The 18,681-nt window shown below is 41.9% G+C and overlaps 1 protein-coding gene and 2 long non-coding RNA genes across 7 annotated transcripts; 1 reads left to right on the forward strand and 2 right to left on the reverse strand.

Moving 5' to 3' along the window:
- Positions 1 to 3,646: 3,646 nt before the first annotated feature.
- LOC136461824 (uncharacterized) lies at positions 3,647 to 4,603 on the forward strand. The gene is made up of 3 exons (XR_010760465.1): positions 3,647 to 3,898; positions 3,978 to 4,103; positions 4,197 to 4,603. It is a non-coding gene; the product is annotated as an uncharacterized lncRNA (long non-coding RNA).
- A 1,637-nt stretch (positions 4,604 to 6,240) lies between these two features.
- Positions 6,241 to 11,896, reverse strand: LOC136461821 (protein FAR1-RELATED SEQUENCE 5-like). 2 transcript variants are annotated; one of them, XM_066461137.1, is made up of 11 exons: positions 11,394 to 11,896; positions 10,798 to 11,170; positions 9,933 to 10,444; positions 9,470 to 9,852; positions 8,892 to 9,355; positions 8,531 to 8,798; positions 8,119 to 8,456; positions 7,964 to 8,035; positions 7,795 to 7,866; positions 6,974 to 7,087; positions 6,241 to 6,858 (listed from the first exon to the last, which is right to left on the reverse strand). In XM_066461137.1, the coding sequence occupies exons 2-11, from the start codon at positions 11,107 to 11,109 to the stop codon at positions 6,484 to 6,486; spliced, it is 2,910 nt and encodes a 969-aa protein (XP_066317234.1). In that variant the 5' UTR covers positions 11,110 to 11,170; positions 11,394 to 11,896; the 3' UTR covers positions 6,241 to 6,483. The 2 variants fall into 2 exon arrangements, with proteins under 2 accessions (XP_066317234.1, XP_066317235.1); XM_066461138.1 differs by lacking the exon at positions 7,795 to 7,866.
- Positions 11,897 to 13,569: 1,673 nt separating this feature from the next.
- On the reverse strand, positions 13,570 to 15,752 carry LOC136457812 (uncharacterized). Of its 4 annotated transcripts, none has more exons than XR_010759820.1 (4): positions 15,280 to 15,752; positions 15,109 to 15,166; positions 14,859 to 15,019; positions 13,570 to 14,097 (listed from the first exon to the last, which is right to left on the reverse strand). It is a non-coding gene; the product is annotated as an uncharacterized lncRNA (long non-coding RNA). The 4 variants fall into 4 exon arrangements; XR_010759818.1 differs by having other exon boundaries at positions 13,570 to 13,949; positions 14,063 to 14,097; positions 15,109 to 15,752; XR_010759819.1 differs by having other exon boundaries at positions 13,570 to 13,970; positions 14,063 to 14,097; positions 15,109 to 15,752.
- Positions 15,753 to 18,681: the final 2,929 nt, after the last annotated feature.

Below are 18,681 nucleotides of genomic sequence, written 5' to 3' on the forward strand. Positions count from 1 at the left end.
TCAACCAAGTTGAAAGACGGCCATGGTGTAGGCTGTAACTCAGCATCACAACTCTTCGACCTTAGTTCGTCAGGTGTCGGCCATGGTTGGTTTTGTTTCACTCCCTGCACCCATGATGGCCACAAGGACATGCCATCAAAGAAGTTGCAGCAACTTCTACTGTTATTAACTGTTGTCATCCCCAGAACATGGGCAGCACAACATTGCTTTAGGAAACCTATACCTTGCACACACTGCCCACAATTCCCACTACACTCTCGCTGCCTTTCTTCCTGACTGAGCACATGGAGTCTCCACTCTGCTATCAGTTATCACCGTCTTGTGTAACACCTGACAGAGCACCTCTCAACCAAGTTGAAAGACGGCCATGGTGTAGGCTGTAACTCAGCATCACAACTCTTCGACCTTAGTTCGTCAGGTGTCGGCCATGGTTGGTTTTGTTTCACTCCCTGCACCCATGATGGCCACAAGGACATGCCATCAAAGAAGTTGCAGCAACTTCTACTGTTATTAACTGTTGTCATCCCCAGAACATGGGCAGCACAACATTGCTTTAGGAAACCTATACCTTGCACACACTGCCCACAATTCCCACTACACTCTCGCTGCCTTTCTTCCTGACTGAGCACATGGAGTCTCCACTCTGCTATCAGTTATCACCATCTTGTGTAACACCTGACAGAGCACCTCTCAACCAAGTTGAAAGACGGCCATGGTGTAGGCTGTAACTCAGCATCACAACTCTTCGACCTTAGTTCGTCAGGTGTCGGCCATGGTTGGTTTTGTTTGACTCCCTGCACCCATGATGGCCACAAGGACATGCCACTAGATTCAAAGATAGATACATTACCACCCAGCCCTAGCTCATTTAGGACTATGCAGGATAGAATATGATTGGTCATTATCAGCATAACAGATAGCATATGCTTCTTGCTGCATCCATTGAAATTTAGGAAAACAAAAAGGCCACTGAAAAGCTGGGGAAAATTGCATCAAGAGTGAACAATTGGCCCTTATCCTGAATTAAAACTAGAAAATGATCCATATTAGCACCTGAAATCTCATGCATAAGGATTGGCCACATGAAGATTTGCACCATGCTTCCGCTACTCTGCCTGGACAGTACAAGTGGACAAGGCCATGGAGACTTGTACTGCACAGCAACCCAACCTAAATAGAATGGCGACCAGAAACCAAAACAAAGCTGTGTGGAGGCCCCAAGCATAGTATTCACTGAGAGTGATGTCTTCCCGTGCACAGGGGCTGCATAACCACATATAAGTGCATCAAAACATACAAAAATGACTAAATTCATGTGCTCCTCTTTACAAATAATGAAAAAAAATTATATTGACCAAGACAAGAATGATAACATTTGATGGTAGTGTGGAACCAACGTGAGCATGGTAAACAAACAAACATTTCACTACTCAGCTTATTTGAATATAATGCATAAATCAATAATGCTAAACAACAAATGAACTAGAACAACAACTTCTTCTTGGCTTTAGGTTTAGATGTGTCGTCGTTTTCATGTGACTCATTGTTAGGCTCTCTGCGAACTGGACCCTTAACTTCATTTGAGCCTTGTCCTTCATCTTCGGTGCCAGAAGACTCTTCCGACACTTCAGGGGTCGGAAAATCTTCATCACTACTATCACCATAAGGATCATTGTCGATCCTTTTAGGTTTCTTGATGATCTTGTCAACGGTCAAAGGATCTAAATTTTTCTCCCTAGGAGCGGCAAGAGGGTTTATATTTACCTCCGTGCGAGAAGGATTCACCTGCCCTTTAGGTGGTGGGTTAATTGAATTGTTGTGATTCCTCATTGTGTACCTTGAATTCGATGAGGTTGTATCCCTAGCTCCATGCTCATGTAATGCCATACGGTTTCGATAGTACTCCCAGTACTCCTCGTTAGACATACCATGGGGCTTGGGCATGGTTGAATTTGTGGTTGAAAGCAACAAATATACGGATGAAAGGTGAGTTAGCAAATAAAGGAGGGAGGTAAATATAGAAAGAGCTATCCTCTGCTTGGTCTATGCCTTTGCATGGGCTCCAGAGATTCCCTGCCTTTGCTTGGTCCTTTGCCGCTGCATGTGCTCCAGAGATGGCGTGATCAAGGCTTGGTCCTGTACCGACGTGAGCGTGGCTTGGTCCTGAGCCGTTACATGGGCGTGAGAATGGGCACGCTGGTCCTGTGCAGTTGCATGTTCCTGTACAAGCAACGCGGGTGCGAACAAGACCACCAAGTTTTGGTGTCTATAAATAGCAAAGAATAGTGAATGGCTGCATGTACAGCTTAGAGAAGAATATATATTCGTGGGTGGAGCGTATTCATTTGTCAAAAGCAGAAAAGAGGGGCAACATGGCAGGAAGAAGCGAGGGTGACAAAGGAAAAAAAGTAGAGCCTTACATGGAGGAGGAGGTTGATTATGACGTGAAGAATTCACGTGCAAGGAAGCTCATGGAAAAAGCCATGAAAATCGTCAAGAAAGCAAGTAAGTCCAAAAATAACTATAGGAAATGCATGGGTGACCTACAAAAGATAACTTCCTTGGATGGGCCTAAATACAAGGATGATGCACACACGGATGGAAAGGTGAGTTGATTAGCAATCCGAATAGTTTAATCTAAAATTTTATCACAAAGGGAGTAAATTTGTATCATACTTGCAGGATTTGAAATGACAAATGAAGATGAAGAAATTACCAAATGGAGATGAAACGAAGACAATGAGTCAGCAAATTGTTAGTCTCCAGGGAAGATGCTTATGGAGTTAGTCGGTGTGTGCAAACACATGTTTGAGAATTTGTCTGGATAATGTAGGCATTTGTGTTTGAAATAATAGATATTTTTTTGCTATAATGTGAGTTACGTGTTTGAAGGTGTGTACATGTGTCATGTGAGTAATAGACACACACAAAATCTGATTTTAAAATTTCTAGATTTTTGTTGTTTTGATTATGGATTGATCAATGGAAAAGCAATAAATTTTTTCCATGCAGATGTGTTTATTGTATAAAGAATACATGGTTGGAAACAAACATCAGACAAGGATTGTTCATGTCTCGGCAGATGGATTATGTGAAATTGTATATGGAAATATTGTAATGAAAAATGTGAGGACCCACATTTATATGGTTCGCTTCAAGTAGTAACGAGTGAATAGATCACATGTAACGAGTCAAACTCGTCTTAATACAGCATGCCCATTATTGCAGACGTCTTTAATTTACATGGAAATTAATAGCACCATGAATAAGAAAAATGCCTCCAGGGAAGCTCGGATAACTCTTTGCTAAGCAGTTTTACCCTTTGGCAATTAAGTTAACTACCACTCCTGTATAGAGAATGTTAAGGCAATTTAGGTCTTCTTTATTTAAAATAATTAGGGAAACTAACTCTTGGGAAATAACCGGAAATGTTTTGTCACTAGTGAACCAAGCCATGCAAACTCTTGGGAATAAAGCACATGCAATGGATCTACCTAAAAATATTATTTATGGTACTTTGAATAGAAATTTATCCACCTTTATAGCCCGCCTTGGTCCTGTGCCGGTGTGACCATGGCTTGGTCCTATGCCAATGCATGATATCAAGACATGGCATGCACGAGAATGAGCACGCGGACATGGTCTTGCGCCCCTGCATGGGCATGTGGAAGCAGCGCGAGTGCGAACAAGATGTTACAGAGTGCTTATAAGAAGGCATGAACAAGACCAAATGGTTGCAAGTACGCATCCATATCACATTACTTCATTGCTACTTCCTGGTTAGTCATTCGTACACAGACAACACGATATGGAGGGTATTAGAAAGGAATCTTGTAAGGATGAAATTGCAGACAAAATGCAAAATGGAATGGGCATCGGCAAGGGAAAGGATGGAAAGGTATTGCATGAATCCATTTTGTTTTGTTTTGATTGTGAGTTTTGTGATGAGTATACTAACAAAGTTTCAAATCATAAAGAAAAAAGATGTATTCAACTGGCGGAACTGGCATGGAATACAAATTTATGAGGACCTATGCCTGGTAGACGGCGAGTTACCACCACTCTTGGCACGGAATGGATCAACCAAGGGTCAGATAACCAAGGTGAGTGGTGATCCTCAAGGCTTTAGTTAGTTAAAGGGAATATTATATAGAGGTCGTGAGAGGTAACAGTAGGTGCTGATTAAAATCATGCAGGATGAGGTAGAGGAGGAAGGGGAAGAGGCAACAAGTAAGAATCGGAAGAATAGATAAAATAGACAAAACATTTTGACCAATAAGTGCATTGATGTACTGAAAGGTAAATGTTGTGGCCGCCGACGCCATCCGCCAATCGCCCGGTCAATATCATCGTCATCGCCTCGTGGGGGTGCCAAATCCAGTTGCGAAGTGCCAGAAATAGGCATGGTAAAAAAGAATATTAGTTCTTTAGTGACTGCCCAGATTATCTCACATTGTGTGCTCCTATAGTGTTCTGGACACTGGACTCCCTATTCTCTCTCCCATCCCATCTTCCTTTTCCAACTCCCTGCAGTTCAATAATCATTTACTCATTGTCAGTTAAAATTTGACACATACAATTATTATATGCACTCCAATTCCAAGTTTCATCCAATTTGAATTTACCTCTGCTGATACTCTATCAACATGATCATGACATATGTCAATTACTGTGCCAAGTGCATTATTTGTTTGCCTGCTCCCCTGTAATCAATAGAATAGCATACTGAAAACCATGGAAATAACAGGATACTCACAATACAAAAAAACTGAAACACACTAATACCAGGAACAAACTAAAAAAAGACATTTTAAATAACTGACAATCTCTAGATGACATTTTGAATAACTTTACTCTCTTCCAAAGGATGCAAAGTACTAGTTCGGTCTTGGTGTCTGCGGTTCACCAAGCCAGTGAAAATCCTAGAGACTGACAGCATCCATATATCTATGGCACCATTTAATCAGCTTATTTACTTTGCAGTCTTTTACGGAACAAACAAGACCCTATCCAAGCAGGTCCTTCAAAAAAATCAAATGGAGACAGAGGTGATGGCCTCTGCAGTATGCAATAAGCCTATTGTACGGAGACGCAAGGTATAGGACACATCATGGTTCTATTAACTGAACTGAGATTCAGCAAAAAAGAACTGAAATGGTTCACACTCGTACAAACGAAAGCACAACCAACACACGCAGCAACGACAGAAGAGTTAGCTGTACAAACCTTGAAATGGAATAACCAAGCACTAACTGCATCTGTATCTGTCACCTCTAAAAAAAATACTGCATATTATTATTGGGAGTGACTACCCATCACTCGGTTGATAGTTGATACAGTTATCATCCACTTTTTGAGCCAATCATAATTAAACACGTCATCGGTATGATATATGTATATAAAACGACACAGAAACAATGATTGAAAAATATGATAAAATCAACCAGATTTTCTATGCAGAGCAATAAAAAACTGATTGACAAGTAACAAAATAATCAAACCAGATTCTCTCTCTCTGCCCAAACGCAACTACTCACAGGAAAAGTCACGTGCCCTCTGTTCACATCCAACCACTCCGATTCCTTTTGGCAAGCTAACTGAAACTTATCATCTTGGAGGCCAAGAAAAAAAAAGAATAAAAGGAAGGAAGATAGAGCCAAAGATAAGAAAAGAAGTGCTATTTGCTGATCAGAAATGGACATTCTAAAAGCAATACTGTAAAGACAGATACTGCTGCTCAACACCAAAAGTTTAGAACCAGCACACACGTATACCACTGACAAAAAATCATTGAACTGATTACTGAAAAAATCATGCAAGCAATAAAATAAATATTGATAGAATTAAAAAATTTAATAATTTATGGCCATCGAGCACCAATTTCTGAACCAGAGAATTGCAGTGTAATTGAAAGCTTGGGTATATGCAGGCTACTGAATCTGAATAACTTTGCAGTCAGAGATGGTTCCTTTCTTTTTCAGTCAAAAGGCACCAGAAACATAGTAGCCAACAGATACTGTGCTGGAAAATGATTTTTGAAGTACAACTGAACTGTCCATATTGCTATTATGGATTCTTGTTCACTGACAGAAAAGGGAAGAGCGCTCTGGCTGCAAGAAGCCTAGAACAGAAACTTTTAGCATTACTCGTGGTACATATAACCTGAACTGAAGTTATCTGCTGGAGACAATGACGGAGCATAGTAACACAAGGAAACACTTGAAGTGGGTCAGCAAAAAAGAAATGAAACGGTTCACACTTGTACAAACGAAAGCACAACCAACACACGCCACTTGCAATGCACATTAGAGTATTATGACCAGATTCTGAATCTGACACTTTTAGAAAAAATATTTTCAATGATTGATAAATCATACCACCAGCTAAAACTTCATCACATCGTAGCAACCCCTTCTCATAGCATTTTGCCGTGACGCATGGCCCCTCCAACCACTCACTTTGTATTACTCCCTGCAATCCTCTTCATTTTTCTCCCTCGTTGTCGCTATCTAGACCAGTATAGGTGTTTTCTGCGACTACCTTCTGTCGTGTCTTCACTCTATTGTCCTCCTCGTCGCGATCAGTAACATGCTCCCAGCTTACCTTTTTATTTTTAGCGCCTGGTGGCCTCCCTCTCTTTTTGTTCTTCATTTCTTCAAGCCTCATTCTATTATGTTCCAAGCTGAGGCACGTCCGCGTATTATGTGTAGCGTACTGCCCACAAGCCTTGCACTTTCTCGTGCCCAATTTCTCGCCTAATGCTCCAAGGGTTACTGCTGCCTTCTCTGACTCTGTCTTGTTCCTGCCCTTAGGCTTCGCTTTTTCAGGAGGCACCAGGTTTATCAATGTTGTCACATCCTGCAGACACAAAATCAGGTTTGTCAATCCTTTAGAATATAAGTTTCAGAGTAAGAACAAATGCACACATCAACTAGTGCCCAACGTCTCTTGATTTCCATGTTTGCTCATCTACCTGTTCATGTTGTGACCCTTCTTCACTTGTTGCTGCTGCTGCCTTTTTCTTCCCTATTTCTTTATTGCAATTCAGCACATGGCTAGCCTCAACTCTACATGCGGTCCCAGATTCCTGGCACATGTTTTTCATTTAGCAGTCCATAGAATCAACAAAAATCAACATCAACCCTTTTTTACAATACACTTCAAAGCCTATAATCATGTCTATGCTACTACAGATTTATTTCAGATCAGCATGAAGATCATGGTACATTATCAAGCCAAATACAGTAGAGCACATGAACTATGCCATATGTTGCATTCATTCATGATGGTGTAATTCACAAAAATTATGTGATAACATCAAGTCAACATGGTAGTCTCCACACTGATTCACCAATTTTTCAGATTAAATGAATAACTAGTTAACTTGTAGTTGTGCTTGTCAAGCATGACAAAATCTAAAGCTAATCAGTTATGCTTGTCAACTGAAATGGAAACAATGGAGCACTACTGCTAATGAAATGTGTTTCTTAGTAACTAGTTAATACAACTTCCTAAACAAGGAATTATATGACTAATCTTAAACCAGCTACTTCCCCTACACATTTTTTTCTTTACCAACTCATTCTCAAATTTTTTTTTCTTGGCAGGGATCAAAAATAGGATTCAGATGTTCCATTGCAATCACAAGCAAACTGACACATATTGTACAACTAACTTTATTTTTTCTATTTCTAAAATACCTAAGTGCTATGGTGAAATTTCAGGCAGCAGTAATATAGGATCTGATATAGCATTTGAAATAAACCAAAATCCACATCTCCATTTCACCTTTACCTTTATTTCTGCTGCCTTCATTTGTTTTGAACAACCTCCATGTAGTAACTGGTTCGCAGCTGGTAAAATTTTCTGTCCACAATTCCAAATATATAGTCCAGAATTAACATATATGGTTCACTAAGGTTCACCCCCACTTGCTTCATTACTTAATGTAAAAAAAACATACCCGTGTTATCCTTGTCTCCTCACATCTTCCTTCTTCAATGTCATCGTCGCTGCTGCTATCTCTAGAATTGTCCTACATGCCATATATAATTTAGAGACCTCCTTTATTACTATATGTACATTAAAATAGTTCTTATTTTACTAACATGTCTTTACCTCTGTCCTTGATGGACCTTGTCCCTTCCTTGCTTCTGCACCAATGTCTGGGGGGATATTGTCTATTTCCTTCGTGACATCTTCTAAAACTTCGAGCAATCTTCTGTAAGCAGCGTTAGACATGCTCCCTGATCTGATCGCCTTCATAGCTTTTGGTATTAGAGTCTTTGTTCTATAGCTTTGTGTGTTGCCGTCCTCCCCGGTTAGAAGCTTGTCGCTCGTATCAAAGTCAACCTCCCTCCTAGCGAACCTTGTATAGCGCTTAAAAATGTATTCACGTGGAATCTTGTCTACTTGGACATGAATGAAGGCACGCAAAAGGTGCACGCAAAATAGTCCTGCATCGACAACAACTTTCAGTACCGACATAATTCCATGAATCCTTTAAGATACTAGTGTCTTTCCACAATACCTGTGTGCTCCCACTCCCTGCACTCGCAACTGTATGCCCCGTTGACTTTATCTGCCTTCACTTTGAACTTGTGTTGTCCCCAGCTTATCACTTCTGACCTATTCGTGTGACAAACCCTGTACCAATGCTCGCCTAGCTCTGGATCATCCTCTATGTTGTATGCGGTGCAATTGACCATTTTTTTTTCGAAGTTTCTGAACACTGCCCGTGTATATATCCTTCCTAGTTGAACCTCAAATGGCCATTTGTTTTTGGTAAGTGTCTTGCTCTGCATCAACAAACGACACAATCGAAACATAAGTTTTTGCATAGTGTACTACCATTTCAATCACAGAACATTCAATGTTTAAATTAGTTTTACCGTTGCAAGGTATGTTTCAGCTCCCTCCTTCATCTTCCGTGTCTGCATGAAATCTAGAGTACGCTTTGCAAACTTGTGCAAACATGTCTGCTTTCCCACAAAATTCTTCTTAATCGCATAGTTACTGCTCTCACTACGCTGTGTCGATGTCATCATCCCACAGTAATCATCTTTAAAGAAAGCTGGGATATACCTAGCTCGTTGCCGGAATAAGCTCTCCATAGTGGCATTTCCTTGCAGATCAAACTCTGTTATCAGTTCTTCCCATGCTCTCTCAAATTCGGCGGGTGTCAGGGGGTGGTTCAGCACTGACTTGAATTTTTCCTTGAAGTGTTGTTTCTCATAAAGGCTGAATATCTCATTCAGGTTCGGCATATGCTTGTTAACCACATGCCACCGACAAATCCTGTGGATGACACCAGGGAATTCCAGTCCTATGGCCACTTCCATTGCCTGATCCTGATCTGCCACACATAGGAGCATGAGGATCGTTAACTTAATACAACCAAAACAGCTTGAAATTGTTTTTCATTCTACCTTCAAGGTGTTTTCCACTTTTTTAAATAGTTTTACTTTACCTGTGATAATGCACCTAGTCCTATGTCTTCCCATGCATTTCTTGAAAGCTTGAAATACCCATTGGAATGTTTCTATTGTCTCATCGCCTAACAGCGCACATCCAAAATATGTGTTCTGTAGGTGATGGTTTGCACCCACAAACATAGCTAGTGGCTTCTCATATATATTTGTCTTGTGCGTGGTGTCGAATGTCATCACATCTCCAAAATCATTATATTCTGCCTGCATGCTAGCGTGACTCCAGAATAAGCTATGAATCATCCCTTCTTTATCGATCTTGACATACCAACAAAATTGTGGGTTCTGCGCCTTGCAGTCTTCAAAGAATTCTAGAAGCTTCGCAATGTCATTGGCATGTTCTGCCCTCACATTAGCCGCCTTCCTGCAAAATTTGTTACTATTACACAGATGTAATCGACAGTACCTATTTACTGGATGGTATAAGAGTTGGCACACACTGACCTGTTCTCAAGATCCCGCCTGGTCATTGGAACGTTCTCACCTCCCCCATGCATGTCCCTAACAATGTTCTGTATACTATGATGCGGGACATCCGCTGCTTGGAGGTCATCAACAAACTCAAGTAATACCGGATCCTTTTCCTTGTGTGATCTCATATTTATTATTTCTTCTTTCTTTTTAAGACATGGATGGTTATGCATTAGATCCACTTGCTCAATCACCACTGATATTTCATTCTTGTTTTCATCATAAATTCTTTTAAGCTTCATCTTCGACATGCAGTGTGTCTTCTTTGTGGTATTGTTCCTAACACGCAGCTCCTCATTTTTTTTAAAGTAAGTATGAACCCCCTCATTGCTGCACTGTATAATATATGAATATGTTTTACTGTTTCCATAGCTCAAATTGAATCCAACCTCCTCGGCGTACGCTTCATAGAAAGCCCTGGCCTCTTTTCGGTTTCTGAATGACATCCCAGGCCTAGGAATGAGGGCAGGATCAATGTCTTCTTTCTGCATACAACATATGCAATTAGATATTTCCATTTTCCACCAAGAGGCAATGCAAAATTGCTCGAATTTTTATCTCAGTCAAAATATATTACAGTGAATTTCAGCCTATATAAGACCTCAACATGTCTGGTTCCTCAATCTAAATATTGTAAGCATGCACATTACAGCCTATGTCAAGTTTGTACATTTACTTTTTTCATTATTTCTCAAGTCTGAATACTTCTCATCTCTATTTTCTGAATCCCATCATCACAACTTTGATCATTTGGTAATTTTGAAACCTAATTTTATTTCATATTCACATAGCAGAATCTTCAAACTTCTTATTCAAATGTCACAAACAAGCTACTCACATGGGTGTACTTCTTTTCGGCATCTGGTGTAGCGTTCTCGCTTTCTGTAACTATTGCCATTGGTGAGAACATGCCTCTGCTGGATGATGTTCCGGCTTCTGAAATGCCAGCCACAACATCCTCGTTACGGCCTGGTGTGCACGATGATGTTCCACCTTCTGAAATACATGCCGGTAAGCTATCGTGACCTTGTCCTGATCTTCCATCTGCCACAGCCACATTAGTCGTGTGCATTGTTTGCGATGCTGACGATTCAGTCACAACCCCTTTACAATTGCTTTCCTCCCCAAACAACTGCTTCCGGCAACCCATTCTGACTGAATAACTTTACTGACTAGTGGCGGAGCTTCGATTCATTCAAATAATAATTAATCTGAGAAACATCACGGAAACATATAAGGATTACTGTATAGCCATAAATTATTGCCATGGCAAACATAAAACAAGCACCCATTATTACTTCTGATCTAATCCACTAGAAGTGAAGAAGTGAAGACATCACCCGCAGAAGCATTGCTCCACAAGCTAAAATTCATCTCGTTCACTCAGATTTTTTAATTTGATGTAAACAAGCTCACAATTCATGTAATTCACACCTGGTGCGCTGTTTCGGCGAGCAGATTTCTCGGCAGGGGAGGGTTAGCGGCGTCTCGGCGGCCACCGCGGCTCTGGCGACGGGGGCTCCTCGGCCGTCCGACCTCGCGCCGCCGCCCACCCGCCTGTCCGCCTCGCTCAAGCTCGCGCCGCCGCCGCCTGTCCGCTTCTCGTGAGCTCGCGCGATTCACGGGCCGCCGCCCGTCCGCGAGGATGAAGGGGGGTGCCGGCCTCAAAGACGAAGAAGAAGAGGGGCTTCCGGGCGGGTCCGTGCCTCTGGTGTGCCCCCCAATAGCAGCCTCGTCGGTGGCGCGGCAGGGTTTCGCCGGTGTACAGGCTGCTCGGCGGTCTCGCCTGGCGCGCGTGGTCAGCGACGGTTTCCTCGCCTGTGAACGTGGGACAGGGTACGCGGTTTCCCTGGCTCCTTTCCCCTCGTGCGGGCCGGCGCTTGGGGTTAGGATGCGGGCAGGGAGGGACTCACGAGACGCACTCTTGGCTGGCTGGGACTCTCGGGCGTGCGCGGGGGGCCGGGTACTCAATATTATTTAGTAACCAGGGTGTCAATTAGCGCAGTCCTATATATTTATATATATTTATATATATATATATATATATATATATATATATATATATATATATATATATATATATATATATATATATATATATATATAAGAGAGAGAGAGAGATCAGCCTAGGACGTGATAACCATCAAAAGTTCACCAAGAGGCAAGAGATAACTACCGACTTCTATACAAGTAAAGATTTCCGTAGAAAAAAGAACTGCTGACACCAAAAGACGTTCTTCAGTCATATATATATATATATATATATATAAGAGAGAGAGAGAGAGAGAGAGAGAGAGAGAGAGAGAGAGAGAGAGATCAGCCTAGGACGTGATAACCATCAAAAGTTCACCAAGAGGCAAGAGATAACGACCGACTTCTATACAAGTAAAGATTTCCGTAGAAAAAAGAACTGCTGACACCAAAAGACGTTCTTCAGTCTTGGCATATCAGTATCTGAGTCATGGTAATCCGCCGAACGAGACCAGATGTTAGTTGCCGCTGTGCAATTTTGATTATCAACTTGCCATAGAATCTTGACCAACATACACACCAGGGTCAGGTCAAACTTGGTGAGCTGATAGTAGCTGAATGGTCCCAAGAAATTGTAACGTGGTGGCCCAAAGAACACCGGGGCATATATAGCAGGAACTATCCTGCAGGTTTAGTGGAACGTCTAGAAGGAGCGCGGTGATACGGTGACAGATTTCCAGTGCGCAGGCCTGGCACGCGAAGTAACACGGCAAGAGGCACACGACCTAGGAGACTCTGGAGACCGGCATATACCACATATAGGACAGAGTGCTTCACTACGAGTTCGCGTCTGTTGCTCCTTCAGTCAAAAAAAAAACTTTAAGTTTTGTGTTTAAGTCAAACTATCTTAAATTTAATCATATCTATAGAGAAATTTGCTAATACTTATGACACTAAATAGGTATACTATAAAAACTAATATATTATCCGTGCTAACGCTACGATGACATCTAAAAAAAAATAAGTTATAAAACTAAAATATAAATCAACTAATAACGTAATCAGCGTATAAATGTGCAACAAATAAGTCATAAAACTAAAATATAAATCAACTGATGACGTAATCAGTGTATAAATGTGCAACAAATAACTTGGGGCACGACACTTAGGCAAAAAAGAAAAAAAAACTGACATTCTGCAAGTCAAAAATTTTGTCCGAAATGTCAGCTTTTGCTGGTCGGGGGCTACTACCAGACAACTTTTGCAACAAATACTTGTTTGAGAATGCACCCACCATCCTGAACTTATGCTTTGTTAAAATCCAGGGTGTAATGTTTTAGGGTATCACATCGATGTTACACGATGGTGTCGCATGGAGTGTTCGGATACTAATAAAAAAATAAATTTCATTGAATTTATTAAGCCTAATTAATCAATCATTAGCACACATGTTATTGTAGCACCACATTGTCAAATCATGGACTAATTAAGCTTAAAAGATTCATCTCGCAAAGTAGTCACAATCTGTGCAATTAGTTATTTTTTTAGTCTATATTTAATACTCCATGTATGTGTCCAAACATTCGATGGTATATGGTGTAAAGTTTTGAGAAAAAAACTAAACAAGGCCTTATTGCAAGATGCATCCATCATTCATATGTCAAACAATATACGTGGGAAGAGAACCACTCCGAGGAGAAAGGAAAAAATGTACAGTTTCATATTGTACATCAACTACCTTGAAAAAAAAGAGTCCAAAACTGGCATATGGGCCGCTAGGCAATTCTAAAACACCATCTTAACAATACAGAATAAAAATTCAGGTCAACGAAAGCCAGAAACAACTTGAACTGAAGATAATATCACTAAACAAAGCAACTGGCCATCTGCAAGTTCCGCCCACCCACGTCTGTTTCTGGCTAGACGATTTCTTGGCAGAACCAAAGTGCAGAAGAATGGTGCACGCGTCGCCCACCATACTGTCAATGTTGTCCTCACATTTCTCATATGCTTTGAAGCCTGTGAAAACCAGAGCAGTAACTGTCGTTGACAATATTTTCTCACACCATCAGTGATGTGTTCATGCTGCTTATATTGTAGGGTCTAAGTGAAGAATGACAATTTTTCATTACCTATTTTAAATGCAGACCAGCAGAGAGAGTGAAACCTGGCAAAAACAAAGGACAATGACATTTTAACATAAAAAGAACACGAACAATCACTACGCTTCACATGGCATTTGGAAATTGACCTGTAAAGCATGTAACAAAAATTCTAATCTAATGAAAGTATCAGGTATTTTGGACCACTTACAAATTAGAACTGAAATATATGTAAACTAAAACAACCAAAAGATGGTTCCCTGCGTAAGACTTGGCCATTACAGCTCAACACATCGCAATGCAAATGAATCGTATGATTTGGGAAATCCTTCTTAGTGACATTGACTTAATTATCTTCAAAAACAAAAAAAGAAGATTGTTATGCCTCGCTACAAAAAAAAAGTATTTCACAAACTGGTACTCTCTCAAATTATATTCTGATGTTTTTCTTTTTGAACAATTACATTGCAACTCCACTAATTACCATACAACGAGCAATAAGATTCATTAAGATTCACGTGTCTATGGGAAAAAATCATAAACATTAGAGGAATAGTAATGTTATGTTTTACAACTATTCATCATCGTCGTCCTCCAACAGTGAAGGAACTTAGCTCTAGATTCACTCTACTATTATTTTATCAGAGGACCGCCATCTGCTTGACAATGCCATCTGGTGGTCTTCTTTAATTTTTTATGGACAAAGAAGCCGATGGCTATGGAAACTTGTGATTTGCCCATGCTAACAGTAAATTACAAATTACAGAGCAAACAAGGAACTTTGAAACTTTCAGGATAACAAATAGAGTGCAAAAATAAATTTCACCTTCCTCACCCTCCTCCAGTTCTTCCTCTTTGTTGTCTCCTTCCAAAAAAAATTGAATAGTAGAACCAAAGCAATTGGGGAAGTGAAATCCTCAACTTTTTGTTCCTCTTGCTGCACCTTCTCCTCCTTTGGCTCATCACATTTCACATCCGAGATAGCAGCTACATGATAACGAAATCAGCATAAAAAAGCTGTCCACCAACAATCAGACAGTAGAAGCAAGTCGATCTGGGAAATGAAATCCTCTCACCTTTCGGTTCGTCTTGCTACACCTTCTCCTTTGATGCGGCCGCCACCACCTCGGCTTCCTGTTCCAAAGCTATCGTCATCTTCAATGTCTTTTCCTCGGATTCATCTTCGGCAGGTCAGTGAAGCAAGAAAGCAATAGTTGACAGGACGAAAACCGAACCTTGCCACTTACTTGCTACCTGTTGGTCATATGCTTCTGCTAGGGTCCTTTTGTTATTGATTGACGTCCACTGAGATAAGCTGCTAATGAATTTACGAACATGCTATTGCATACGACAATGAAAAGCGCAATCGACCCAAACAATTTGTTGCAGAAAAACTAAACTTAAACCATTGAAGAAAGGCGATGAATCAAAACTTTCAGTCAGCCTAACAGGTTGAAGGAGGAGACTGCATTACTGAACTGAACCTGAAACGCTAGAAAAAAACAGCTGTTGTTGTTGATTCTGAAATAGAAATGGAATAGTAGCAGATTGCAAATCGAACTGCTCCCAAAACACCAAAAAGGATTAAACAAAAACCAGACAGGTAATCTACCAGAAAGAACAGAAAAGAGTGTTGATTGTCTTTGTTGTTACTGAAAAATGTTGTTTCAGAAACAACACAGTAAACTACCTGATAATAGAACAGCTCAAACGTTTCTCATAGGACATGCCAACCTTTTTCTCGAATACGCAGGAGAGCTGCGTATCATTGTATTAATAGAAGAGAAAGGAGTCATACAGAGACCCAAACACACCCACACCCACAAACACAACACCAACACACCTCCACTTACTGACTGGAACTAATCACCTATGCTTGAGAAGAAAACCATGACCAGAGACCCTCTAAACATCAAGAGCTGTGTATCGGGGACAGTCCCCTAGCACCTGCCAAAGACCAAAGGAGGGCTTCCTCCCTAGCAAGGTTCAAAGCTGTAGATAATCTAGGGGTAGCTCCGTTGAAGACACAATCGTTTCGATGTTTCCAGATGGTCCAGGCTCCTAGGATAATGAGGGAATTCAGTCCCTTTCGCGCATCTTCGCTTACTGTCAAGACCGCCTTGTCCCACCAATCATCAAAGGAGGAAACATCTGACTGCAGGGCTAGTGCTGTCAGTCCGATGCTATGTAGGATGTCATACCAGAATTGTCTTGCAAACACACACCCAATGAGAAGGTGCTGGATGTTCTCTTCTTCTTGATCACATAGCAGACAATGGTCCGGATGAGGAAGACCTCTTCGAGCCAACCTGTCAGCTGTCCAGCAGCGATTGTGAGCAACCAGCCACATGAAGAAACGACACTTAGGGGGCGCCCAAGATTTCCAGATGCGCTCAAATGGGGCGAAACTGAGGGCTCCCTCAAAAAGTGCACCATAGGCTGATTTAGCTGTATATTTACCTGAGGCGGACAGCCTCCAAATATGCCTATCAGGGATCCCCTCCTGTACACTTATATCCTCTAGCATATCCCATAGCTCAAGATATTCCATTAAAGCTTGCACAAGTATTTCCCCTTGGATATCTTCTGTCCATTTCATCTCATCAAGAGCAGTCTTCACAATGTGTTTGCGTGCCCTTCCTTTTGGTACTAGAACATACAGATTGGGTGCAAGATCCTGAATGCTCTTACCAGCCAACCATTTATCCTTCCAAAAAAGGGTATTGGCACCATCACCAATTTCAGTAATAATGGCCAAGGAGAGGAGGCATTCAGCATCCTTGCTGACTTGCAGTGGCAAACTTGCCCAGGGTTTATTAGGTTCAGACTTTTTGAGCCATGGCCATCTTACTCTTAGTGCAATACATAGAGATTTCAGATCAGAAATCCCAAGCCCACCTAGCTCCTTTGCTCGACAAACCTTGGGCCACGCGATGAGACAATGTCCACCTTTTGCTTCCTTGCGTCCTCTCCACACGAACCCTCTTCTGATTTTATCAATGGCCTTAATTGCCCAGGGAGGTAGATCTATAGCCATGGCTAGATAGATCAGCATGGCTGTCAAGACAAATTGCACTTGCACTACCCTACCAGCCCGTGTCATCAAATCTGCCTTCCAACCCGGTAATTGATCCGCGATTCTGTCAATTATTGGCTGGAATTGCTCCTTTGTTAGTTTCTTGAGAGACAAGGGCAAACCCAAATACTTGCATGGAAAATTCATAATTTCACAAGGCAGTAAGCTTTGTATTACAGCCATATCATCCTCCGAGCACTGAATTGGCATCACACTACTCTTCTGAACGTTAGTCTTGAGCCCTGACGCATCCCCAAATAGTTGGAGCATGCTTAGAGTCAGAGAGATGTCCTCTGCAGCCGGTCTGAAAACAAGTGGCATTGTAGTGCGAAAGAAATGTGAAAACAAGTGGCGGCGCTCGGCAGAGGCGCAGATCCCGAGCAGCGTGAGCAGGCTGGCCCGCCGCATCCGCTAACAACAATATAATGGATAACCCAACAGAAAGAACCGACATCAGAAAAGATGACCCGTTACCACAGCCAAAGGACAAAGATAACAGATAAAAATGCAAGCAAAGTGATGCTTTGATGGGATCTATACAAATATGGTACCCAAAGTACAGTTCAACAATGAAAGAAAATGTTTCATTAAGCATTTTGTTTTCATATAAAACAGAATTATTTCAAAGCTATAATTAGTTCCTACAAGAAACATGTAGAGTTGCACCAGCAAAAAAAATAATAGATCATATTCATTAGTAGGATCCTCTCATTAAAAAACCATACAGGTATAGAGCCATAAGCCCATAACTAGATGAAGCAGCAAGAGAGGAGCAAATTACAGCATCGTGGATCAGCTGATGAAAGTGTACTGGAATACTCCCAGAAGCAAAGGCCTGCTCCCCGAAAAAATTTGCATATTGACCTACACAAAATCAAAACAATTAGCAAGATTAGTAATAAAAAAGATATTTCTAAACAAAAGCTCATAATCAGAGAAATTGTGAAAGTGGTTTTGCCAACCCAATGGTGCCGACATTCACATGGGGCTTCCTGCGCAGATTGATCCGGATTGGAAAGTGAATCACACGAAGGAAACGAATCCATCAAAATGGATAATCACGAATCACACGAGTCTGAATTGATCTGGGCCAAGGAGTACTCACGTGCGTGTGAAGGTGGTGGCCATGAACCTCGCCCATAGGATACCGGCCAAGCGGTGGCGGTTGGGCCGGCGGCGCCGTCGCCGCCGCGAGCGCATCGGGTCCCAAGATCGCGACGGCGCGGAGGGTGGGGTAGGTAGCGCCCCCGGCGGCGGCGCCCCGACGGCAGCGTCCCACACGGATGCCGCATATATCCACGGGTACAACAGGAGGGATGGGGACGGTGAGGCGGGCCGACGGTCTCTGCCGCGCCGTCCTGAGGTGGTCACGCGCCCGGCCGCTCTCGGCGATCTCGCGGCGTGCGGCGTGACGGGGTCGCGAGCGTGAGGTAGTCACGCGGCATGAGGGGCGTGACGGGGGCGCGAAACCAAAATCAACGCGAGTCTGACCTGCAGCGCATGCGGGTGGGAGGTCCGCTGAAGGACGATGGAGGGTAGACACACTAAACATGATAAGCCATCGAATTTAGAT

This window comes from Miscanthus floridulus, chromosome 6, assembly GCF_019320115.1.
Source record: "Miscanthus floridulus cultivar M001 chromosome 6, ASM1932011v1, whole genome shotgun sequence".
NCBI classification, from domain to species: Eukaryota; Viridiplantae; Streptophyta; class Magnoliopsida; order Poales; family Poaceae; genus Miscanthus; species Miscanthus floridulus.

Bases quoted from the DNA above. Each gene is read 5' to 3' on its own strand.
- LOC136461821 (XM_066461137.1), bottom strand. From the start codon at position 11,109: ATGGGTTGCCGGAAGCAGTTGTTTGGGGAGGAAAGCAATTGTAAAGGG. The intron at 9,853-9,932 runs GTCAGTGTGTGC...CAAATTTTGCAG, and splicing joins AGGCGGGATCTTGAGAACAG to GAAGGCGGCTAATGTGAGGG. The intron at 8,799-8,891 runs GTAAAACTAATT...TTGTTGATGCAG, and splicing joins CTGAAACATACCTTGCAACG to AGCAAGACACTTACCAAAAA.